This window comes from Hyla sarda, chromosome 3 (assembly GCF_029499605.1).
Source record: "Hyla sarda isolate aHylSar1 chromosome 3, aHylSar1.hap1, whole genome shotgun sequence".
Taxonomy (NCBI): domain Eukaryota; kingdom Metazoa; phylum Chordata; class Amphibia; order Anura; family Hylidae; genus Hyla; species Hyla sarda.
The window spans coordinates 30,052,540-30,079,300 of record NC_079191.1 but is presented as its reverse complement, the minus strand read 5'-3'; the positions used below and the strand labels follow the sequence as shown (position 1 = coordinate 30,079,300).

Below are 26,761 nucleotides of genomic sequence, written 5' to 3'. Positions count from 1 at the left end.
CTCACAGACAGACTTCACTCCTCACCAAACTGTACCTCAGATATATATATATAGGAGGAATTTAGAGAGATCCCATTGGCCGGATAAGTCACATGTTCCCCACTGCATACTCCCCTTAACAACAAGGTCCTTGACAACAGGTTTCTTAAGGGAAAAAAGTGCATAGAAAATACAATACATTAACCCTTATGTAACATTACATTATTTAGTGCATTATGGAGAGTTCTAAGGAGAGTGGACTGAAGACAGACATTGAAGCAGCATCTGCAACACAGGATGGGCAGCAGTACAGAAGAACACGTGATTCTGTACTGGGTCACCACAGAGACATGAGTGGAGGGGGCGTGGTGTCTGTGTTTGCCAGTCTTCTGGCATCATGCACCACATGACTGAGGACCCCCGCAATCTCTGCCTTGGCACCCCCACGATCAGACATGTTATCCCCTATCCTTTGAAAAATTGGGCTCAGGCATTAAAGGGGTAGTCCGCTGCTATACATGTCTAGCAGCAGAGTACCCCTTTAATGACTGAGCCCAATTTTTCAAATCTGGCATGTGTCTCTTTAAAGCATTCCTGTTAGATCCCCCTTCCCCCCCCCCCCCCCCAAAAAAAAAAAAAAAATTATATGTTACTCAGTACCTAATCCTTACCATGTACATGTCATTTTTCTGCCTCTATCACCTATGTTTATTATAAAAATCCCTCTTTTTATTAGCTCACAGTGTTAGAAATCCTTGCAGAGAAAGAGAGGATGTCTCTCCTTGAATGTGGTGGGCAGTGATTGGTGTCTCTGCTCATGCAGTCTTGTCCATTATTCATCTCTTGTCCATGACTCATGGACAAGCCTGATGCTGCTGCAGGAATTGTTAGTGTCCCTGTAGGTATGGGGACCACTAGAGGTGGGATTTTCAGGAGCCGTTTCCTTTCTTAAATATTGAAAAAAAAATTATCAACCATATTACGAAAGGTCTTTAATTATCATCAGTAAAAACATAAGAAATATTTGGATCTGACAGTGCCCATTTATATGGTAATTACTTTGAAATGCTTTTACTGGGCAAAGCAATTCTGAGATTGTTTTTTCGTGACATATTGTACTTTATATTAGTGGCTGATGACGGGCAATACAGGGGCCGGAGTATCGTAACGTCACAGCCCCGCCCCCTCATGACATCACACTCCGCCCCCTAAATGCAATCCTATGGGAGGGGGCATGGCGACTTTTCTTCGCTCCATGCAGCTGGTGAATGGAGGTGCTGCAGAAGAGATCACAAGAAGAGGTCCCCCAGTGGTAGGACCCCCCCAGATCAGACATCGTATCCCCTATCCTTTGGATAGGGGATAATATGTCTAAGGGCGGAGTACCCCTTTAAGCTCTCCTATATACGGCTGTCATGCCCCCTCCCATAGTCTTGCATTGAGGGGACAGGGTGTGATGTCATGAAGGGGCGGGGTTATGACATCACGAGCGCCCGGCTCCAGCATTTGGAACCGTTTGTACGCTGAGTACCCCTTTAATTAAATTTTTTGAGAACCCCTTTAAGAAAATAGTAACAAATTATTTTAATTTTATTTTTTGTCTCATTCCTAAAGTAAGTATTGCCCATAATAACCCCAGTCAATAACTAGTCATAATCCGTTAATTTCGTCTCATCAAATGGCCCAATGCCCGGCTGTGACCACGCTGTTTAAACAAGAACGTATAATTTTTCCTTCAGTTTTAACAACCCCTTTAATACAATGTAATCACTTTAATCTTTTTCCCAAGGCAGGTATTGTCCATTACCTCTGTCAATCCTAGAGGACTGCCAGCCATAATCCTATTACCTGGTATTGTTTATTTCGGCCCATCACATGGCCCGGTGCCCAGATGTGGCCAGGCTGTTTAAACAAGAACATGTCTGTCTTCTTCCTTAGATTCTATTATTGTTACCGTAAACTAAGTGTATACAATTCTGTAGGAAGAACTTCTTATAGAGACAATCAACAATAGGGATGTTTTCATGTGTCATTCTAATGCGATCCCATAGGCATATTGGCACCGCACTTGTGTAACCGGTGTCATTATTGTCTCGTGGCTTTTTATGATGCAGATTGCTTCATCCTTTTATAACAAAATCTCAGGAAGTATTTGATACAAGTTCCCTATAAATAGAACGTTCCGCTGCTGTAACCTCACATCTCCTTCATCGCTGAAACCAAGGAAGGACGCCAAGTGTGCAGGATCTCCATCTAGAGCCGAGGAAGAGGTAAGGAGCACCGGCTGTACTGCATAGACTCATCTTATACTGTATAGTAACATTGTATCTTTTATCTAGAATGTTTCATTATTAAACAGATTTGGTTTCATAATGTCCCTTTTTTAAATTTATATATATATATATATATATATATATATATATATATATATATATATATAAATATATATATATATATATATATATATATATATATATATATATTTTGTTATTTTTTTTTTCTACTTTGTTCCCTCCTTTTTAAGATTTAGGTTTGTTTAACTTACTTTTGTTAGGCCAGTTTTAAAGCAATTTTACCAACTTGTAAATAATGTAAAGTGTTTATCGTTTGTAAAAACTGAAAGGAGTACTCAAAAGGTTCAACAATTAACAGAATTTCCGGAGAATTTAGTTATAGCAGATTAAGTAAGCAAGACCTTTCTTAAAGGGGTACTCCGATGGAAAACGTTTAATAATTTTTTTCAAATCAACTGGTGACTAGGGTTGAGCGGCATAGTCCATATTCGAATTCGCGAATATTCGCGAATATATGGACGAATATTCGTCATATATTTGCTAAATTCACATATTCGTAATATTCTCGTTTTATTTTCGCGTATGCAAAAATTAACATATGCGAAAATTAGCATATGCAAAAATTTGCATAGGCGAAAATTTGCATAGGCGAAAATTTGCATAGGCGAAAATGTACATATGCTAATTTTCGCATATGCGAAAATTCGCACGCCAGTCTCAAACAGTAGTATTAGAGCCTTCTTTACACCACACAAGCTGGAAGCAGAGAGGGGTGATCACTGGGATGTGTACTGTGAAAAAAAAAACAACAAAAAAACGAATATTCGTAATTACGAATATATAGTGCTATATTCGCGAATATACGATATTCGCAAATAAAATTCGCATTGCGAATATTCGCGAGCAACACTACTGGTGGCAGAAAGTTTAACAGATTTATAAATCATTTTATTTAAAAATCGTAATTCTCCCAGTACTTATTAGCTGCTGTATACTACATAGGAAATTATTTTCTTTTTGAATTTCCTTTCTGCCTGACCACAGTGCTCACTGCTGACACCTCTGTCTGTGTCAGGAACTGTCCAGAGCAGGATAGGTTTACTATTGGGATTTTCTCCTACTCTGGACAGTTCCTGATATGGACAGAGGTGTTAGCAGAGAGCACCCTCCTATAGCCGCCACACCCCCTCCTATAGACTTGCATTGAGGGGGTGGGGGCGTGACATCATGAGGGGGTGGGGCTATAATGTCACAAGCTCCCGGCATCGGTTCCAGCATTCGGAACAGTTTGTTCCAAACACCGAGCAGCGGAGTACCCCTTTAAAGTTTAGAAAACTAAGATATGAGATGTCTAACAACAAACGTATCAATTACAGGAGGATAAAAGATGATGAACTCCGCTCTGTGCCTATCAACCCTTCTTGTGGTCAATGTGGTCCTGAGTCAGGTATGTGAACCCCACAATGTATTTGGATCCTAGTGATGTTATGAAAGTGGAAGACAATGTCATCTCTTCCTCCATTTTTGTTGTTCCAATAAAACAAAATATACAAAGTTAGGCTGGGTTCCCATTAAGTTTTCCCCATACGGAGCGCATACGGCAGGGGAGAGCTAAAAACTCGCGCTCCCGTATGCCTTTCTATGCGCTCCCGTATGAAATTCATTTCAATGAGCCGACCGCAGTGAAACGTTCAGTCCGGTCAGCTCATTTTTGCCCCATGTGCGCTTTTCCCCCGCACCTAAAACCGTGGTCGACCACGGTTTTAGGTCCGGTTGTAAAAGCACATACGGGGCAAAAATGAGCCGACCGGACCGAACGTTTCACTGCGGTCGGCTCATTGAAAGGAATTACATACGGGAGCGCATAGAAAGACATACGGGAGCGCGAGGTTTTAGCTCTCCCCTGCCGTATGCGCTCCGTATGGGGAAAACTTAATGGGAACCCAGCCTTATATAGTTTATAAGGTTAAAAAAAAGTCCATGAAGTTCAACTTATGACCCCACTGTGTCCTTTCCTTGTTAAAGGGGTACTCTGGTGGAAAACAATTTTTTTTTAAATCAACTGGTGCCAGAAAGTTAAACAGATTTGTAAATGACTTCTATATAAAAATCTTAATCCTTCCAGTACTTATCAGCTGCTGTATGCTCCACAAAAAGTGTTATTCTTTTTGAATTTCTTTCCAGTCTGACCCTAGTGCTCTCTGCTGACACCTCTGTCCATGTCAGGAACTTTCCAGAGCAGGAGCAAATCCCCATAGCAAACCTATCCTGCTCTGGACAGTTCCTGAGATGGACGGACAGAGGTGTCAGCAGAGAGCACTGTGGTCAGACAGGAAAGAACTACACAACTTCCTGTGGAGCATACAGCAGCTGATCAGTACTGGAAGAATTAAGATTTTTAAATAGAAGTAATTTACAAATCTGTTTAAATTTCTGGCACCAGTTGATTTAAAGAAAAATAATTTTCCAGCGTGGTACTCCTTTAATCCAGAAGGCAAAAAAATCTTACGAGCCTGATGCCAATTGCCCCATACTAGAAGAAAAAATTACTTCCCGACTCCAATATGGTGATCAGAATAAATCCCTATATTAATGTTCTATCCCATAAATCAGTGTCCTCAATTTTTTACTCTCCAGAAATGCATCCAGACCCATTTTTCACGCTAAGGGTACGTTCAGACGAGCGGATTTACAGCAGATTTTACGCTGCGGATCCACCGCTGAAGGATCTCTGTATGCTGCCTTTACATGTGCCTGCTCGGAGCAGCAATACGCCGCTACGAGCAGACACACTGAGGCGATGTGCGAGTCGCCGCGCATGTTCGGTGTACTATCACACATCGCGGCCGCTCCCCCTGCTCTATGAGCTAGGCCGAGAGCTGACGGGATGTGCGAGTATACTGCGCATGCACGCGGTGACTCACACATCGCAGTGTGTCTGCTTGTAGTGGCGTATTGCCGCTCTGAGCAGGCACATGTAAAGACATCATACAGAGGTCCTTCAGCGGCGGATCTGCAGCGAAATTCGTGCGTAAAATCCGCTCGTCTGAACGTACCCTTAACCCCTTAACGACGCAGGACGTATATTTACGTCCTGCGCCGGCTCCCGCGATATGAATCGGGATCGCGCCGCGATCCCGCATCATATCGCGTGGGTCCCGGCGCTAATCAACGGCCGGGACCTGCGGCTAATACCACACATCGCCGATCGCGGCGATGTGCGGTATTAACCCTTTAGAAGCGGCGGTCAAAGCTGACCGCCGCTTCTAAAGTGAAACTGAAAGTATCCCGGCTGCTCAGTCGGGCTGTTCGCGGCGTCCCGAACAGCTGATCGGACACCGGGAGGGCTCTTACCTGCCTCCTCGGTGTCCGATCGACGAATGACTGCTCCGTGCCTGAGATCCAGGCAGGAGCAGTCAAGCGTCGATAATGCTGATCACAGGCGTGTTTATACACGCTTGTGATCAGGATGAAAGATCAGTGTGTGCAGTGTTATAGGTCCCTATGGGACCTATAACACTGCAAAAAAAAAGTAAAAAAAAAGTGTTAATAAAGGTCATTTAACCCCTTCCCTAATAAAAGTTTGAATCACCCCCCTTTTCCCATAAGAAAAATAAAACAGTGTAAAAAAAAAAAAAATAAACATATGTGGTATCGCCGCGTGCGTAAATGTCCGAACTATAAAAATATATCATTAATTAAGCCGTACGGTCAATGGCGTACGCGCAAAAAAATTCCAAAGTCCAAAAAAGCGTATTTTGGTAACTTTTTATAACATTAAAAAATGAATAAAAAGTGATCAAAAAGTCAGATCAAAACAAAAATCATACCAATAAAAACTTCAGATCACGGCACAAAAAATGAGCCCTCATACCGCCCCGTACGTGGAAAAATAAAAAAGTTATAGGGGTCAGAAGATGACATTTTTAAACGTATACATTTTCCTGCATGTAGTTATGATTTTTTCCAGAAGTGCGACAAAATCAAACCTATATAAGTAGGGTATCATTTTAACCGTATGGACCTACAGAATAATGATAAGGTATAATTTTTACCGAAATATGCACTGCGTAGAAACGGAAGCCCCCAAAAGTTACAAAATGGCGTTTTTTTTTTCCGATTTTGTCGCACAATGATTTTTTTTTCCGTTTCGCCGTGCATTTTTGGGTAAAATGACTAATGTCACTGCAAAGTAGAATTGGCGACGCAAAAAATAAGCCATAATATGGATTTTTAGGTGGGAAATTGAAAGGGTTATGATTTTTTAAAGGTAAGGAGGAAAAAACGAAAGTGCAAAAACCCTGAGTCCTTAAGGGGTTAAAGGGGTACTCCGCCCCTAGACATCTTATCCCCTATCCAAAGGATAGGGGATAAGATGTCAGATCGCCGGAGTCCCGCTGCTGGGGACCCCGGGGATCCCCGCTGCAGCACCCCGCTATCATTACTGCGCAGAGCGAGATCGCTGCACGTAATGACGGGCAATACAGGGGCCGGAGCATCGTTACGTCACGGCTCCGCCCCTCGTGATCTCACGGCCCGCCCCCGTCAATACAAGTCTATGGGTAGACTGCCATAGACTTGCATTAAGGGGACGGGCCGTGATGTCATGAGGGGTGGAGCCATGACGTCACGCTGCTCCGGCCCCTGTATCGCCCGTCATTACGCACAGAGCGAACTCGCTCTGTGCAGTAATGATGGCGGGGTGCTGCAGCGGCGATCCCCGGGGTCCCCAGCAGCGGGACAGCGGCGATCTGACATCTTATCCCCTATCCTTTGGATAGGGGACAAGATGCCAGGGGCGGAGTACCCCTTTAAATTGAGTTCACCTTGACCACTTACTCTGGTAGAGAGTTCTATAGTCTCACTGGGGGGAAAATTCATATTGGTGTAGGTCAGTGGTCTCCAACCTGCGGACCTCCAGATGTTGCAAAACTACAACTCCCAGCATGCCCGGACAGCCGTTGGCTGTCCGGGCATGCTAGGAGTTGTAGTTTTGCAACATCTGGAAGTCCGCAGGTTGAAGACCACTGGTGTAGGTAGATGTTTTTTGTAGATCGTTTTGGTTGGTCTAAATTTGGCGCAAGGCACATGATAAATTTCGTGCAAAGTTCTAAATCTCCACACAGTTCTATTTGTACACCTGAGCTGCACCTCACAGGAAAAATGGACACTGGGATTTTTTTCTATTGCTTTAAGGCTCGGATTCCAATGAGGTTTTTTTGTCCACTAGTAAAAACGCCAGAAAAACTGTCCCAGCTTTTTTCCTGCGTTTTGTCAGTTTTTCTTGCATTTTTGCTGGTGTGTGGAAAAAGTCATTTTTGTACCCGGTGGCAATTTTTTTCACTGCCTTCAGGTACCACTCCATGGGTCAGATGCAGAGTGCCCGGTCCACAGAGGGTAAGGAGGTAAGGAGCAGGGCTGGTGCAAGGATTTTTGCCACCCTAGGCAAAAGCAAATTTTGCCGCCCCTTCACTCCGCCTATTTGCTCCGCCCCATGACCCGCCCCTTTTTTTTACCGCTCTACCTATATAAGGCTGCATTCACACCACGTTTTTTACATACGGGTGCCGGATCCGGCGGGGGGAGGGGCAAACCGTATACTACGGTTTAAGGTGGGGTCCAAAACCAGATACGGGTCAAAATTGAGCCGACAGGAGTCACCATTTGACTCCGGTTGGCTCATTAAAGTAAATGGAGTCACAGGCTGATCCGTATGTAAAAAGTCATGGCACCCGTATGTAAAAAACGTGGTGGGTTCACACCATGTTTTTCCAAGTATGTTTCCCGTATACGTTTTCATTATTGAAAACTTATGGAACCGTATTGAAAACCTTATACATAGCCAAATAATTGAAAACCGTAGGCACCCGGAGACATCCGGTTGCGTACGGTTTGCTTGCAATACGGTTTTCTCCCGTATTTAAAAACCGTGGTTGACCATGGTTTTGTCTCCAGTTTAAAAAACGTACAGCAACCGCATACATTTTTTTTAACATGGACGTCAATGGGAAACGCACATGTATACGGTTTTACTTTGCACATGCGCATTTTCATTATAAAGTCCCCACCCAAGACCCCTCCCATTAAAAATGGACAAAATAAAAAATAAAAATAAAACGTATTTAAAAAAAAAAATTCATAAATAAAAACGGACGGAACTGTATGCATTTTTAAAAACAGTATACGGTTTACTTTTTCCCCATACTGTTCCATCCTTTTTTTTGCCATACGGTTTTCTTTAGAAAAACGGATTGAAAACAGTATGGCAAAAACGTGATGTGAACCCAGCCTTAGGTGTGCTCATCAACAGGTCTGCTCCAGTCCACGTCTCACCAACATGTGCTTATCCTCAGGTCTGGTGGTCCACTTTTAAAGGGGAACTCCGATGGGAAAAAAAAAATTTCAAATCAACTGGTGCAAAAAAGTTTAACAGATTTGTAAATTACTTCTATTTAAAAATCTTAACCCTTCTATAGGGATATGATTCTAATCTGGACAGTTCCTGACAAGGGTAAGGATGTCAGCAGAGAACACTGTTGTCAGACAGAAAAGAAATTCACAAATGTCTCTGTTTTATATAGCAGCTAATAAGTACTGGAAGGATTAAGATTTTTTTAATATAATTAATTTACAAATCTGATTAACTTTCAGGCACCAGTTGATTTGAAAACATTTGCCTGATGTGGGTGTCTGGGGGGGCTGCTGTGTTTGTCTGTCACTACTTGTCAATCTCTAGTCTGGCAGACTGGCTTCATCAGTCCTCTATACCAGTAGCGGCGCCAGGAATGGTGGTGGTGGAGGGGGAGGAGTCTTGGGAATGGTGGCGCGGGAGATATTTGAATCAATGATCAATGTGCGGTGGCATTTGCAGCTGCTGAGGGCGCAGTGTCTGTCAGGGGCATGAGTGCACAAGCAACCGCTACCCCCTGCCAGCGGCGTTGCTAAGGTTGGTGTCACCCGGTGCAGTAGAAAATGGCGTCACCCTATACCCCATACATCTCCAAAGAGACAATAGCACAGACAGCACTGCTTAACCTGAAGGGTGGTGGAGTTAACCCTAGCAATCCTCTCTGGTAAATCCCCTTGCTCCTTTGGCTGTTGGTGCTCAATCTTTTTATACAGAATATACAGGAATTGATAGATGGCACTCACCACTTAAACCCTCAAAGTACCAACCAAAGTAACTTTCTGGCCTGTTGTGACGGAGGACTACAGTGTAGCATCTCAGGAAAATTATTTCAGGAGTAAAAAGCGAATATACCAATTGCCAAGTAAGCAGGCAGTGCTGAAGACGTTTTTAACATTTGAAACTACAGCTCCCAGTGTGATCTAAGCAGTGGCATGGGTATGCTGGGAGTTGTTGTTTCATCCATCATCACCGCAGAAAGTGACTACAGCTCTGATCTGGCAGAATACACAATGATATCGCAGGGGAGTGGATCCTGCCGCCCTCTCCCGTTCAATAACTTCTGATCACATCGGATCTCAGAAGTGTGCCCCGGTGCGATCAATCCCTCAGCCCATGTACTACAACCACCATCATGGAACAGAGTCCGTCCCATAATGGGGGTAGAAGTACAAACACTCATGTAGCCTCCCCAGCCACCGGCAGACTCCTGCAGTCGGGGAATTACTACTTCCATCATGCAAACAAATCTGTTCCATGATGGGAGTAGTAGTAGTCCCAACTGCGGGCGTCTGTAGGCAGAGGTGTTAAAATAACGGTACATGACGGATGTTATAACTGGTCTTAACGGATGAATATGCCTGTTATTTTGACGGACATTATTAAGCCGTTAGCACCTGTTATTTCATCCGTTATTATGCATCGTTTTTTTTATTATACAATACAGAAAACGGATGTTTAATAACGGATGAATACTCATAGTGTGAAAGCAGCCTAAAATGTAGACTCCATTCTTGGGTGTATAAAAATTATGAAGCCACAAAAAAAAAAAAAAAAAAAAAAAAAAGTTAATGTTCATTTTTAAACAGGGATCAATTTATATGGGAGGGCAAGGACCTAAAAACGTAGCCGACAATAATAAAAATGTTGAAAGGGGCCATTTTTATGTAAAAATAATATCTTTTTTTATAATTTATTTTTTTAAATGTTTTATTAGTAATGTATTTTAATATTGTGTTTAATAAAGTGTGTATGTTTGTTTTAATTTTTTTTCTCAATTTTTTACATTTTTTAGGTAGTACTACTACTTCCAGCATTGAAAGACTGTTCCATGATGGGAGTAGTAGTACATGTACTAATAGACAGATTCCCCCAGGTGTCACTCCTGACACCAGATGCGATTGTCCTTTCTATTGCAGAGATGGAGCGGCTTTCTCCTACGCTCGCATCTTTTCACTATACTCTGGCCAGCAAGTGATGTGACTAGAATCACATCACTTATTCATATTTCCCGCAGAGAGCGGCATATACTCATACTACAGTGGGACCAGAGAAGAGCAGTCGGCTGCATCTATACTTTATACAGGACGATCGCAGCGGGTGTCAGGAGTGACACTCGCTGCAATCTGTCTTTTAATGCAGGTACTACAGCTCCTAGCATGGAGCAGAGTGTGCTCCATGTTGGGAGCAGTAGTACCTGCAGTTGAAGACAGATCACAGCAGGTGTCACTCCTAACACCTGATGCGATTGTCCTATCTATTGCAGAGATGTGAGCGCAGGAGAAAGCTGCTCGCATCTATACATTATACAGGACGATCGCAGCAGGTGTCCCTAATGAAGAAATTTGTTATTTCGAATTGAGTCAAAGTTCGGATTCGTTGCGAATTGAATTTTTCATGAAATTCAGAACAAATTCGACTTCGGCAAATTCGATTAGCTCATCTCTAGTCTCAGGAAAATGATCCACTGCGATCTGTCCCTCAGCCCCAGGACTATAACTCCCATCATGGGCAGAGTCTGTCCATGATGGGAGTAGTAGTCATAACTGTCCCAAAATAGGGATGTGCAAGTGCTGTCCCTCAGCACTGCGGTACTACAACTACTCCCATTGTGGGACAGACTCTGTCCCATGATGGGAGTAGTTGCAGTTTAGCAGTGTAGAAGGCGGCTCCTGCATCCTCCCGGCTGTCTTAGTAGGACACTTTCCTATGTGTCCATTTTGATAGTGTATTTTTGCGAAAAAGAAACGTATTGCGCCGAAAAATGTGTCTAATCAAAAAAATGCACATGATGAATTAGTATCCACTACAAAATGCATTCCACAATACACAAAAAAATTTACTACTTGCTTTTTGTCCTATCAAAAGATACACACAAAAAAGAAGCAAAATAACTCACTGCGCAAAAATTTGCGCTACATATAGAAAAGAAAAGCTTCTATCACTAATGATAAATCCCCCCCCCCCCCACTGCTCTTACAGTAAAGAACACTCATTTGTGCTGTTGTAGAAACCTTCTTTCCTCTGGGTGAAGAGGTTGCCCCAGCAGCGCTGCACACTCAAATTGGTCCCTGTCCCTACTGGAGCTCACAATCTAAACTCAACTATCAGCCTGATTTTGGAATATGGAAGAAAACCGCACACAAACACTGGGAAAACCTACTAGCTCATTGCAGATGTTGTCCAAGGTGGGATTTGAACCTAGCGCTGCAAGGCAACAGTGCTAACCACTGCCCCAGTCCTGGGCATGATCATGAAACATAAAAAGTCTTGTATGATCTTGTGTATATACAGCTCCTATTCAAAGCTGTGTCTCTATAGTTACAGACTACAAATAATCTCTGTACGTAGTCTCACTCTACAGTTGTGGGATAACCCCTTCCTTCCCCTCTCTGTCATGATAAAGTTACACTTACAATAAGTTTTAACTCTTCCCATTCCTTATCTCTCTTTTGTCCACTTCCCCATGTCAATCCACATTAGATGAATGTCATCTGAACCTGATTTTGAGTTTCCCAACTCTCCCAAGATAGCAGATGTTGGGGGAAAGAAGGATTAGGCATGTTGGATGGCAACATAATGGCCCTCATTTACTAAGAGTGTTGTGTAGGTTTCTTTGTGGGTTTTAATTCCCTACAATTTATTTTCCACGGTATTTACTAAGGTTTCCCTACATTTTCCACTTTCCCTACATTTTGCTTTTTTTTTTTTACACATGCTCTGATCTGTTAGGTTTTCCTCAGCTCAAATCCACCACATTTAATGTGGAAACCAAAAATATTTAGTTTTTTTGTGAAAAGGATGGGGCACGGGCCTTTTCTAAGACTATGCCCCTTTTCCCGGCGGCCATGTCCCTTTTCGGGTTTTCTTAGCAAAATGGAGGGGGCTTTTTCAATTCTGGCGCAAAATCTGGGGCAGACAGAATTTCTGGCGCAATGCAATAGAATCTGATGCAATGCGACAGATCCTGGCGCACAACCCGACAAAACATGTCAGGTTTGCAATGGTAAATGAGGGCCAATGCGTTTTTGTTTCCCTGGGAGAACATGAATGGCCCAGCAAGGGTCTATTCCCCATTTAAATAAACACGAACAATCTTACCTGTAGATGTGTACAAAGTGATGGAGATAATTCTCAGGATACGCAGAGCAATGGATGACGCCACCTTTCGTTTTCACAGCTAGGTCATTGTAAAACATGTACATGAGATTAGAACGATTATATGTTAGATACATCATCATATGTGATGACTCCCAAAGGCGGAACAGCTAATGTCTTGCTAAGTTACTATCAAGTCCTTCTTGGCAGACTATCCCGGGAGCTGGGTGTGTTTTTAGTCTTCTTTTATTAATGCAGAGTTTGCAGAATCTATATTGGAATGAGATGATGACTGATGGTCAACCTTTCCTAACCCTAAGCCTTAAATAGTAAAACTGTTTATAAAGTCTCAGGTTGTTTATCATGTAATTATACCTTTATGTCATGGAGCGCTAGCGGTCTCGAAAGAACCTGAATGACAAGTGACCAATTTAACATATAACAAAAATTGGTTAAAACGAGTCAAAAACCACACTGTGGTTAGCTTCAGACTGTGGAATTTCTGGGCAGGATTTCTGCCGGAGATCGAGCCGGCAGCACTAGGACCGCGTGAACTACATTGCCGTCCCCATAGATGGCAAGGAATTTCTGAGCAGCTTTCTCAAATGATCCACCCAGAAATGCACTGCAGTCAATGGGGACAGCAATGCAGTCTGCTCGGTCCTAGCGCCACCGGCTCGATCTCGTGCAGAAATTCTGCCCAGAAATTCTGCAGTGTGAACCCAGCCTAAGCGTCTATTCACACAGTAGAATATCCCCCTCAATTGCAGAATTCCCCCTCAAATGAAAACCCACTTCCAGGGGATTCCGCACTTCCATTCGCACTTCTGGATTTCTGCTTGTGGAATTCCGCTAGCGGAGATTAAGAAGTGTGAATGGGAGTGCGGAATCCCATAGAAGTGCATTGGGCTTTCATTTGCAGGATCGGCCACCACAATAATCCCTCGTTGCGAGGATTGAGCAAACCTGCACTGTCACCCTTGACGGCAATGCAGTCAGTGCATAATTTTGCCCCAAAAATTTACATTCTTTTGGCCGCTGAAATTTCGTAGTCTGAATGGGTCAACAGAAGACCCATTCATGCCAATTATAGATTAGTGTAGCGGAATCTCCAAAAGGAATTCCTGAGCTGAGTTCCACACGGGGATTACGTAGTGTGAACATACCCTAAGAACTTCTCTCGGTTGATCCATGGAGTTGGGGTTTAGTCTATTTTCAACCTGTTATGTTCCTGACTTCTTATTATTGCTGGGAACAGGAAGAATCTCACCTGTGAAATGTTTATCTTTCAGGCTGCAGTTCTATCAACTTGTCCATCAACAGATGATGTTAAGGTGCAGAAAAAAATTATTGAGAAAACAAATTATTACCGAAAAATTGTTCAGCCATCTGCAAGAAACATGTTAGAAGTGGTAAGTTTTGTCATTTACATAGCGGGATGGTATAATAGGATGGCACGATGTACTGTAAAGATAGCGAGAGGTTAAAAAATAATGGAAATCTTCATAAAAAAAATCACCCCAATCTAAAGCAACACGGTTTACAATAATTTGGATTGATAATTCTAAAAACTCTTAAATTATCTATAAGAACTAAATAACGGTATGAAGTGGAAGGCAATACATTCGATTAAAGGGTGTTTTAGACAATGCAAAAAAAGATCTTGAATGTTATTACAGTCTGCTTATTAGAGTTCTAGAATTTCAGAAAAGTCATAATAGAAACCTTCATAACAATGAAACTCTCTATTTAAAAATCTTAATCCTTCCAGTACTTATCAGATGCTGTATGCTCCAGAGGATGGTGTATTTCTTTCTGGAGTTCTTTTCCTTCTGATTACAGTGCTCTCTGCTGACACCTCTGTTCGTATCAGGAACTGTCCAGAGCAGGAGAGGTTTGCTATGCGGATTTGCTTGTACTCTGGACAGTTCCTGACATGGACAGAGGTGTCAGCAGAGAGCACTGTGGTCAGACTAATTAAAACTCCAGAAAGAAATACAACTTCCATTGGAGCATACAGCAGCTGATAAGTACAGGAAGGATTACGATTTTTAATAGAAGTCATTTACAAATCTGTTTAACTTCCTGGCATCAGTTTATTTAAAAAAAAAAAAATAATAATAATAATAGTTTTCCACAGGAGGACCCCTTTAAAGGTATTATTAGCTCCAGGAATAAATACCTTGCATTTATTACACCTCGCAGGTTTTATTAGGGATAGAAACTTCTTTTAGGTTCCCTGGGTCACTGTATTTATTTATTTACATACTATGCTATTGATGTCACTTTGTACTTAATTGACTGTGCATATATGGAAATGTGTCTTTCTGTTAACAGTTGATGGATATGGATGATTAACTATATAATTCATGTCCTCTCGGTCATTGATTTACTCTTTTGTTTATACCCCCTGAGGACGTTCGCTATACACAAGCGAGCAGAAACGCGTTGGGTGTTGATTACCGTACTTTCCTCTATAGGTGTGCAATTAACTGCACCCTCTAGTGTGAGGTGGCTTGGGACTGGCTGGGCCCTGCAGAGCCCCGAGTGCACCTTGTTATTGTCTTTAATAAGACCGAGTTGCTTTTATAATCTTATCATAACACATAGACACTTGTTATTACATTTAATTTGACATTAAAAGTTACGTTTTATAGAGCACATCCCAGACATTAGCAGTCCTATCTTTCATACTAGTCATTTTATGACACACATATTGGGATATGCAGAACCAACCAGACTAAAAAGTAAGGAAAGACAAATCTGTATGTCCTCACTCTTGAGGTAGCCACCCAATTTCAAACTATTCTCTATTACTTGATCTTGTTGCTATATTCTTAAGGAAATACTGCAGATTTAATCAGTATTTAAAAATACTTACAGGGTACCTGTCATTAAAAAAAACTTTTGATATATTATAGATTAATGTATGCAGAATAACTTTCCAATAGCATGTTATTAAAAAATATGCTTCTTTCTATTTAATTTTCCACTTTGAAAAAATTACCACTAGGGGGTCTCCCTACCAGTCCTTTTTATAGATTTCAGGCTCATGCTGGAGTCCTAAATCTCAGACTGCAGCCGGGACACAGACAAGCTCAGCACTGCTCCCTGCCAGGGAGTTTGTCTGTGTCCCGGCTGCAGTCTGAGATTTAGGACTCCAGTATGAATCTGAAATCTATAAAAAGGACTGGTAGGGAGACCCCTAGTGGTTATTTTTTTAAAGTGGAGAATTAAATAGAAAGAAGCATATGTTTTAATAACATTGTATTGGAAAGTTATTCTGCACACATTAATCTATAATATATCAAAAGGTTTTTTTTGGATGAAAGGTACCCTTTAAGAGTTTATAGGAAGGGTTTAAACATTTTCAGCCTACTGTCAGGATAGGTCAAAAACATTTAATGCCCTCTTAATACCAAACTTAATACCAAACTTTAGCTGGTCTTTTTTGTTTTTCTGCTATGAGGACAGTTTGCCATTTTTTGTAGAAATTTATTGTAACTGAAAACTAGTTAATGTGTTTTCTTCCTTTTTTTATTTTTATTTTTTTGAAGTCATGGAGCAATGAAGCTGCAAAGAATGCAGCAAAATGGGCCAAACAATGTAAATTCGAACACAGCAAACCAGAAGAAAGAGAGATTGAAAGTAGGTGAATCTATGGATAATCTTTGTAATATTACTGTGGACTGTCTATACATTTACTGCCTCCAGAGGGGACTAAGAGAAAGGAGTAATGTACAATCTCCTAATATACAAGATTAAAGAAAGAGATAAAGTACAATCTCCTAATATACAAGATTAAAGAAAGAGATAATGTACAATCTCCTAATATACAAGATTAAAGAAAGAGATAAAGTACAATCTCCTAATATACAAGATTAAAGAAAGAGATAATGTACAATCTCCTAATATACAAGAATAAAGAAAGAGATAAAGTAAAATATTCTTAAATACAAGATAATAGAAAGAGACAATGTACAATCTCCTAATATACAAGATGATAGAAAGAGATAATGTACAATCTCCTGATATACAAGAATAAAGAAAGAGATAAAGTAAAATATCCTAATATACAAGATGATAGAAAGAGATAATGTACAATCCTCTTATATATAAGGTTATAAAAAGACAATGTACAATCCACTAATATACAGGATTATAGAAAGAGAAAATGTTCAATCCTCTAATATACAGGATTATAGAAAGAGATAATGTAAAAACCCTAATATACAAGATTATAGAAATAGTTCATGTACAATCCTCTAATATACAGGATTATAGAAAGAGATAATGTAAAAACCCTAATATACAAGATTATAGAAATAGTTCATGTACAATCCTTTAATATACAGGATTATAGAAAGAGATAATGTACAATCCTCTAATATACAGGATTATAGAAAGAGACAATGTACAATCCTCTAATATACAGGATTATAGATAGAGATAATGTCCAATTTCTAATATACAGGATTATACAAAGAGATAATGTGCAATACTCTAATATACAGGATTATAGATAGAGATAATGTCCAATTTCTAATATACAGGATTATACAAAGAGATAATGTGCAATCCTCTAATATACAGGATTATAGATAGAGATAATGTCCAATTTCTAATATACAGGATTATACGAAGAGATAATGTGCAATCCTCTAATATACAGGATTATAGATCGAGAGAATGTTAAACCCCTAGTATACAAGAAATATAGAACGATGTCATGTAAAACCTCCCATGATATTTTATTTAGGGATTAAAACATTTATGGAGTTTCTGTCCATTTTTTGAAAGGTAAACAGTGATAAGTTTTGCAATAATCCAACCTGGATGATATTACCATAAAAGGTATATTAGGTTGGGTTCACATATATCCGGAATCTGGTATAGGTGAACTCTGCCTAGATCTTGACGCAACTGATGCCACAACTGATGGCATTGTGAATCAGTTGTCATCAGTTGTATGGCACCTGGCATCCATAGTTTCTGTTCTCTGTCCCTTGTGTTTCCCTGTTCAACCATCTGCATCAAAATTCAGATGCTGACTGATTGTTAACTGTCCCATTTAAATGAATGGGATCAGTTTTAGCATCAATTTTCCTCCAGTGGGAAACTATGCCAGACGCCTGACATATGTGAACCCATCCTTACATTTTGATACAATATTGTGTGAAATTTAGAATGTGCAGGACATATTAGACTCAGTTGATATATGTCCGTTGTCATCCGTTGTTTAGCTTCCACCATTCATTATTTCTGAATGACAGACGGGGGAATGCCGGCATTTCCAACTATCGGGCGTCCGAACCAAGATGCCTGATGATTGCGAACTGTCCCATTCAAAGAAATGTGATCAGTTCTAGCATCAGTTTCCCTTCTGTGCTTTTTAGCAAGCAACGGAGGGAAATGATGACTGACGGTGGACATATATGAACAAGCCTTAAGAGATTTGAGCTGGGCCCCTAATAATGGAGGCTCCATGTTATAAGGCTGGGTTCACATATATCAGGTGTCCGGCACAGTTTCCCTACGGCGTGCACCTGAGGGGAACTGATGCTAGAACTTATCCCAATCGTTTAACAGTTTACAATCATCCAGCGTCTCAATTTTGATGCCAGATGGTTGGACACGCCGGAGGGCACCCAACAGGTGAATGCAGCTTGCTGCGTTCCCCTGTCTGCCGTCCAGAAACGGATGCCATAAAACTGATGAAAACTTGTCATCAGTTGTGGCATCAGTTGGGTCCAGATCTAGGTTGAGTTCACCTACGCCGGACATATGTGAACCCAGCTTATCTCAGCTCAGTCTGATGATGTCGTTATGGGGGATGTCACCAAATTGTCTGGTTAGAATTATAAAAAACTAACATGGATTATGATATTAATATCTAGACTATTCCTGTGGAGAAAACCTTTACATGACCTCAGAGCCAGCCCCCTGGGATGAAGCGTTTAAGGCCTTTGACAATGAAAAAAAGGATTTCCGTTATGGAAAAGGAGCAACCTCAAAAGCCGCTGTGACTGGACACTACACTCAGGTACCGTGGGTTCTTCTATAGTTCTTCTATGGCAGATTAAAGGGGTAATTCGCCCCTAAAATCACGATACAGGGGCCAGAGTATTGTGATGTAATGGCCCCGCCCCCTCATGATGTCACACCACGCCCCCTCAATGCAAGCCTATGGGTGGTGACGTGGCAGCCGCCACGCCCCCTCCCATAGACTTGTATAGAGGGGTGGAGCATGACATCATGAGGGGGCGGGGTAATGACATCACGATACTCTGCCCCCTGTATCACCCGTCATCAGACACGAAGCAAAGTTTGCTACTTGCAGCAGAAGACAGGGGGTGCTGCAGGAGAAATAGGGGATAAGATGTAAAGGGGCAAAGTACCCCTTTAAATCATACCCATCTGTACAAACCTATCATGATGTTATACTAAACGTGAATAGTTTGTGATTTTTGTGATTTCTACACCTGAAGTGGCTGACAACAGGGAACCAAAGAAATTTGTCTGTAAATTCAGGAAAGTAGATTAGTGAAGATGAAGACAACCTCAGTCTATAAAGCCCACTGGGAAATAAAGACATTATAAGAGGAACATCCTTAGGCCATGTTCACATGGGGGAAATTTCAACATTTCTAAGTGGTCCTACTGCATCTGGAACATGCAAATGTGCGGGATGTCCTCCTGTGTTTTCAGAGCGGAATTCTATGCATTGTAATATGTGTAAACATTTAAGGAGTAGTATAGTGTTTTTTTTTTGTTTTGTTTTTTATTATTACCCCATTAAGCTCGGGCTGCAAAAGGTAAAAAAAATAACTTGAACTCACTTTCCGGCACTCCCCCGATACGTTGATATAGCTCCTCGATCCTCCAGTCCTGGTCTTCTTTCTGCTTCCCTGTGCACGAATCCTCACACTGTGATCAGCGAATCACCCGCGATGTCCCGCCTCGTCTGGTGATAGGCTGAGGGTCATGTCATGTAAGGAGCCTGGGCCCCACACTCAACTCTAGTCGCCATGTAGTTGTACATTTCCCCTGCAGCAGCCACCACAGTGGAAAAGCCAGACTGGTTACAGCTGCCCTGGTGAAACAAGCCGGGACCCAAGTGTGGGTTCTGGGATGATCAGCTGATCACCCTAACAGCTAAATTTTAATGAGACAGTCCCCGTAAGGGTGTGTTCATACTACAGATATGGTGAGGAAAATTTCCTCACTGAAATCTGCTAAAAATCAAGCACAAATAATGCAGAATTTGGCACCGAATATCATTCATGGGATTCACAACAGAAATTACTCTGTATGCCCCGCGTCCATTTAAGTCAATGGAATCATGTTTCAAAGCAGAATCCTTGTGGAATTTAATACAGAATAATTAGGTTTCTAGTTATTAAGTTTTTTTTATTGTTTGTTTTTATTCCAGAGGGTAATGATGTTTCAGTTGTATTTAGTGATTCGGTTGTGTTAAAGTTATTATCTCAAGTGATCATTTATACCAGTGTTTCCCAACCAGGATGCCACAGCTGTGGCAAAACTGCAACTCCCAGCACTCCCGGTTTTGCCACACCCAGAGGCACCCTGGTTCGGAAACACTGATCTATCAAAAGGAAAAGGGATAAGAAGGGGTAGGGGTATAAGTATTTATCTTGGGTTAACCCCTGCTGCACTGTTGATGTCTCTAAATGCTAGTTACAACAAACTAAATGCTTTTTTTTTTCCTTAATAGCAAATTTGGTACAACTCAAGGTTGATGGGATGTGCGTGTGCTCATTGTCCTGGTGGGGAGTACGAGTACTTCTATGTATGCCAATACTGTCCACCGTAAGTATATAATAATAATAATAATAATAAAAACAACATGAATAATAATAATAACACTGACAATAATAATAATAATAACATTAATAATAACATGAATAATAATAATAATAATAACAATAATAATAATAATGATAATAATAATAATAATGACAAAAACTTTATTATTAATAATTATTATATCATTAATGATAATGACAATAACACCAACAATTTTATTATTATTATAGTAACAAAGTTCATAAGGTTGAAAAAAGACCAGAGTCCATCAAGTTCCACTTATATCCCTAATGAGTCCCTACTGAGTTGATCCAGAGGAAGGCAAAAAACCCTCATACTAGAGGTAAAAATTCCTTCCTGACTCCAATTAGGCAGTCAGAAAAAATCCCCGGATCAATCTTCTGTCCCTATAAATCTTGTATACATATCCAGCGATGTTATTATTCTCCAAAAATGCATCCAGACCCCTTTTGAACTATTTTACAGAGTTCACCATGACCACCTCCTCCAAGAGAGAATTTCACAGTCTCACTGCTCTTACAGTAAAGAACCCCCGTCTGTGCTGGTGTAGGAACCTTCTTTCCTCTAGACGTAGAGGATGCCCCCTTGTTATAGATACAGTCTTGGGTATAAATAGATCATGGAGAGATCTCTGTACTGTCCCCTGATATATTTATACATAGTTATTAGGTCGCCCCTAAGCCTTCTTTTTCTAAACTAAATAACGCTAATTCTGATAATCTTTCTGGGTACTGTAGTCCTCCCATTCCCTGTATTACCCTGGTTGCCCGTCTTTGAACCCTCTCCAGCTCCACTATATCTTTCTTGTACACTGGTGCCCAGTACTGTACACAGTATTCTATGTGTGGTCTGACTAGTGATTTGTACAGTGGTAGAATTATTTCCTTGTCGTGGGCATCTATACCCCTATTGATGCCCCCCATGATTTTATTTGCCTTGGTAGCAGCTGCCTGACACTGGTCACTACAGCTAAATTTACTATTAACTAAGACTCCCAAATCCTTTTCCATGTCAGTCATCCCAAGCGATCTCCCATTTAATACATAATCCCAATCTGGATTTTTCCTCCCCATGTGCATTACCTTACATTTATCAGTGTTGAACCTCATCTGCCACTTCCCAGCCCAAACCTCCAACCTATCCAGATCCATTTGTAACAGTGCACTGTCCTCTATAGTGTTTACCACTTTACAGAGTTTAGTATCCTCTGCAAACATTGCTACTTTACTATTCAACCCCTCTACAAGGTGATTAATGAATATATTAAATAGAACAGGACCCAAGACTGACCCCTGTGGTCCCCACTAGTAAAGTTACCCAATCAGAATAAGTACCATTAATAACCACCCTCGGTTTCCTATCACTGAGCCAGTTACTTACCCACTTACACACATTCTCCCCAGCCCAATCCTTCTCATTTTATGCACCAACATTTTATGTGACACAGTATCAAATGCTTTGGAAAAATCCAGATATACTACATCCAGCGATTGCCCCTGGTCCAGTCTGGAGCTCACCTTCTCATAAAAGCTGATCAGGTTAGTTTGACAGGACTGATCCCTCATAAAGCCATGCTGATATGGAGTCATACATTTATTTTTTATCAAGATACTCCAAAATAGCATCTCTTAGAAAACCCTCAAACAATTTACATACAACGGAGATTAAACTAACAGGTCTATAATTCCTGGGGTCACCTTTTGACCCCTTTTTAAATATTGGCACCACATTTGCCATGCGCCAGTCTTGGGGAAAAGTCCCTGTTACTCTTAGAGTCCATGAATATTAAAAATTGGGGTCTGTCTATTACATTACTTAATTCCTTTAGAACTTGGGGGTGAATGCCATCTGGACCTGGCGATTTGTCTATTTTGATTTTTTGTAGGCGGCACTGTACTTCTTCCTGGGTTAGACAGGTGCCCTGTACTGGGGAGTTTACCTTATCTTGTTGTATTTCACTGGCATTTCATTTTCCTCGGTGAATACAGTGGAGAAGAATTTGTTTAATATATTTGCTTTTTCCAGATCCCTCTCTATAATTTCTTCCTCATCATTTTTTAAAAGGCCAACACTTTCATTTTTGACCTTTTTGCTATTTATATAGTTTAAAAAAATGTTGGGGTTAGTTTTACTCTCTTTGGCAATGAGACTTTCTGTCTCTATTTTTGCAGTTTTTATCTATTTTTTACATATTTTACATTTTTCTCTATAGCTTTTTAATGCTTCTTCACTGTCGTCCTGTTTTAGTAGTTTGAATGCTTTATTTTTGTCATTTATTGCCCCTTAACATTTTTATTCATCCATATTGGTTTTCTTTTATTTCTGACCCTTCTATTCCCATAAGGTATATACATCTTACAGTGAGAATTTAAAATATTTTTAAAAGTCTCCCATTTAGTGTCAGTATTCTTGTTTTTGAGGGCATTATCCCATTTTATATTGTTAAGGGCTTCTCTGAGTTGATCAAACTTTGCCTTCCTGAAGTTCAGTATTTTTGCGGCCTCTCGAGAGATTCTCTTATTGAAGAACAAGTTATAATGTATTATATTATGATCACTATTTCCTAGGTGTCCTTCTACCTGCACATTAGTTACTCTGTCAGGTCTGTTGGTTAATATTAAGTCTAGTAGGGTGCCCCCTCTGGTCAGGCTCTGCACCATTTGGGACAGATAATTGTCTTTAGTTATAGTCAGAAACCTGTTTCCTTTATGAGATTCACAGGACTCAGTCACCCAGTTCATATCAGGATAGTTAAAGGGATACTCCCCCCTTTTTTTTTTAAATCAACTGGTGCCAGAAAGTTAAACAGATTTGCAAATGACTTCTATTTAAACATCTTAATCCTTCTAGTACTTATCAGCTTCTATTTTCTCCACAGGAAGTTATTTTCTTTTTGAATTTCCTTTCTGTCTGACCACAATGCTCTCTGTGGACATCTCTGTTCATTTTAGGAACTGTCCAGAGTAGGAGCAAATCCCCATAGCAAACCTTTCCTGCTCCAGACAGTTCCTAAAGTGGACAGAGATGTCAGTAGAGAGCACTCTGGTCAGACTGAAAAGGAAATTCAAAAAGAAAATAACTTTCTGTGGAGCAAATAGAAGCTGATAAGTACTAGAAGGATTAAGATTTTTAAACATAAGTAATTTACAAATCTGTTTAACTTTCTGGCAACATTTGAGTTATAAAAAATAAATAAATATGTGGAGTACCCCTTTAAAGTCCCCCATTATTATCACATCGTTTTGATTTGCTGCCTTATTTATTTGCCTCAGTAACTGATCTTCTGCCTCTTTCATTATGTTTAATGGCTTATAGTAAACCCCTATCAGAATGAATTTATTTTATTTCCATATAATTCTACCGTTAATTACTCCTCATTATTGTTTCCCTCCCATATATCCTCCCGCAGTGCGGCCTTCAGACTGGACTTTACATAAAGACAAACTCCTCCCCCTTTCCATTTTCTCCGATCCTTCCTAAATAGACTATATCCCTGTATGTTGACTGCCCAGTCACATCTATCGTCCAGCCAAGTCTCTGTTATACCCACTATGTCATAATCCTCCTCAGACATCAACCACTCCAGTTCGTCAGTTTTATTGGTCAGACTTCTGGCATTAGTCATCATGCAATTCAATGGTGTATATTTTTTCTTCCTATGAAGCCTATCCCTATTAACTATTCTAACCCCTCCCTCCTCTCCACCCCCAAGTACATTAATAAGTCCCACCTCTCTCTCTACACCATCTTCTCCCTCTATGTTCTCCCTCTATGTTGTAGGTTCCCTCCGACAGTGAAGTAGGCCCAGTTCTCTATGAACCCAAACCCCTCCTTCCTACATCAGCTTCTGAGCCACTTGTTCACCTCCCTAATCTCCTGCAGACACGTTTCAAACCATATGGTTCTTAGTCATGGCACTTAGTCTTAGTCATGGATTAAAACTAGCCCTACCTTACCCTGATCCGCCCGGCCGTTCGCCCACAATTGTAGCTTTATTCTATGTGTATATCTTGCTGTAACTGGCACGGGCGGGGCTTCTGCAGCTTAACTGGCACTGACGTCAGCGGCGCTTATGAATATTCATCCCCCCTTCCTCCAGTTCTTCCTCTCTTCGCTGCTCCTAACTGGAGGGAGGGGGAATGAATATTCATAAGCGGCGCTTACATCAGTGCCAGTTAAGCTGCAGAAGCCCTGCCCGTGCCAGTTACAGCAAGATATACACATAGAATAAAACTACAATTACGGGCAAATGGCCGGGCGGATACGGGTAAGGTAGGGCTAGTTTTAATCAGCATCTCCCGCACTATCCACCAGTACCTATGGATAGTGCGGGAGAAAATATCTGACAGTTTTCCTTTAAGCTTGGGGCCTAAATCCCTGAAATTATTTTTAAGGACACTCCACCTACCTCTTACTTTGTCATTGGTGCCAATATGTACCATGACTGCTGGGTCTTCTCCAGCCCAACCCAGCAACCTGTCAACTCGTTTCACATAGTGCCGAACTCGAGCGCCAGGCAGACAACACACTGTTCGGCGATCCTGGTCTTTGTGAAAGATCGCCCAGTCTGTCCCCCTAATAATAGAGTCCCCCACTACCAGTACCTGTCTGGGCTTCCCTGCACTCCTCCTTCCCTCCTTACTGGAGCAGACACCCCCCTGGTGGTCAGAGGCAGTATCTTGCTGCAGTACTACTAGCTCTGAAATAGCATCCCCCTCATCTGCTAACCGGGCAAACTTGTTGGGGTGTGCCAGTTAAGGACTATCCTCCCTGACACTTTCCCCTCTACCCCATTTTCTAACTATAACCCAGCTAACTGCCTAACTGTCCTGCTCCTCCGTCCCACTATCCTCCCCCACCTCTACCCCAGAGAGTACTTGCTCAGTGAGCAGGAGACTCCTCTCCAAGTTGTCAATGCGTCTCAGTTTTGCCAGTTGATCTTCTAGATCCAGGATCTGGGCTTCCAAATGAGCAACTCGCACACATCTCACACAACAATATGCACCCTCAAACTGCTGATCAAGGATTGCATACATGGCGCAAGATGTACAGTGGACTACATTTTCCAACATGGAGACCATCTAGGTACAGGGATTTCACAGATTAACAGCCAAAAACAGACAGTAAATATTATAATTAAATTCTCGGTAGACCTTGTGAGTATAAAGTCCCTACAGTGTAAGTAAAGTAACACTCACAGCGATTTCAAACTCCTGCTTTTTAACTCTCTTTCAGCTGCCTCTCTCCCAAAGCAACACTCAGACAGAGCACACTCAGAACTAAGTCCCAAACTAAGATTTAACCCCTTAAGGATGGAGGGTTTTTCCATTTTTGCATTTTCATTTTTTCCCCATCACCTTCTGAAAATCATAACGCTTTAAATTTTGCACATAAAATTCCAAATTATGGCTTATTTTTTGTGCCACATATTTCAACTTTGCAGTGACATTAGTCATTTTACCAAAAAATCTACGGCGAAAATGGAAAAAAAATTCATTGTGCGACAAAATTGAAGAAAAAATGCAATTTTGTAAATTATGGGGGCTTCCGTTTCTACGCAGTGCATTTTTCGGTGAAAATTACACCTTATTGTTCTGTAGGTCCATATGGTTAAAATGATAATGTAGGTTATATAGGTTTCATTTTGGCGTACTTCTAAAAAAAGTCATAACTACATGCAGGAAAATGTATATGTTAAAAATTCTCATCTTCTGACCCCTATAACTTTTTATTTATATTTTTCCGCGGACGGGCCGGTATGAGGGCTCATTTTGGTATCATTTTTGCATTGATAGGACTTATTGATCGCTTTTTATTCATTTTTTCATTATATAAAAACTGACCAAAAATACGCTATTTTGGACATTGGAATTTGTTTGCGCGTGCGCCATTGACAGTGCGGTTTAATTAACAATATATTTTTATAATTTGGACATTTCCGCACGCGGCGATGCCACATATGTTTATTTTTATTTACACAGTTTTTTTTATGGGAAAAGGGGGGTGATTCAAACTTTTATTAGGGAAGGGATTAAATGACTTTTATTAACTTTTTTTCCACTTTTTTTGCAGTGTTATAGCTCCCATAGGGGGCTATAACACTGTACACACTGATCTTTTACACTGATCCCTGCAA

At 40.9% G+C, this 26,761-nt stretch overlaps 1 protein-coding gene across 1 annotated transcript in view; it reads left to right on the top strand.

Moving 5' to 3' along the window:
- Nucleotides 1–2,098: 2,098 nt before the first annotated feature.
- Nucleotides 2,099–26,761, top strand: part of LOC130360522 (cysteine-rich venom protein kaouthin-2-like) — a 32,795-nt gene continuing 8,132 nt past the window's right edge. Inside the window, exons 1-6 of the mRNA XM_056563033.1 lie at nt 2,099–2,249; nt 3,650–3,720; nt 14,070–14,189; nt 16,335–16,425; nt 18,675–18,820; nt 20,513–20,607. Of these exons, the coding sequence (XP_056419008.1) occupies nt 3,661–3,720; nt 14,070–14,189; nt 16,335–16,425; nt 18,675–18,820; nt 20,513–20,607 (512 nt within the window). The 5' untranslated portion in view covers nt 2,099–2,249; nt 3,650–3,660. The remainder of the gene's footprint in view (nt 2,250–3,649; nt 3,721–14,069; nt 14,190–16,334; nt 16,426–18,674; nt 18,821–20,512; nt 20,608–26,761) is intronic.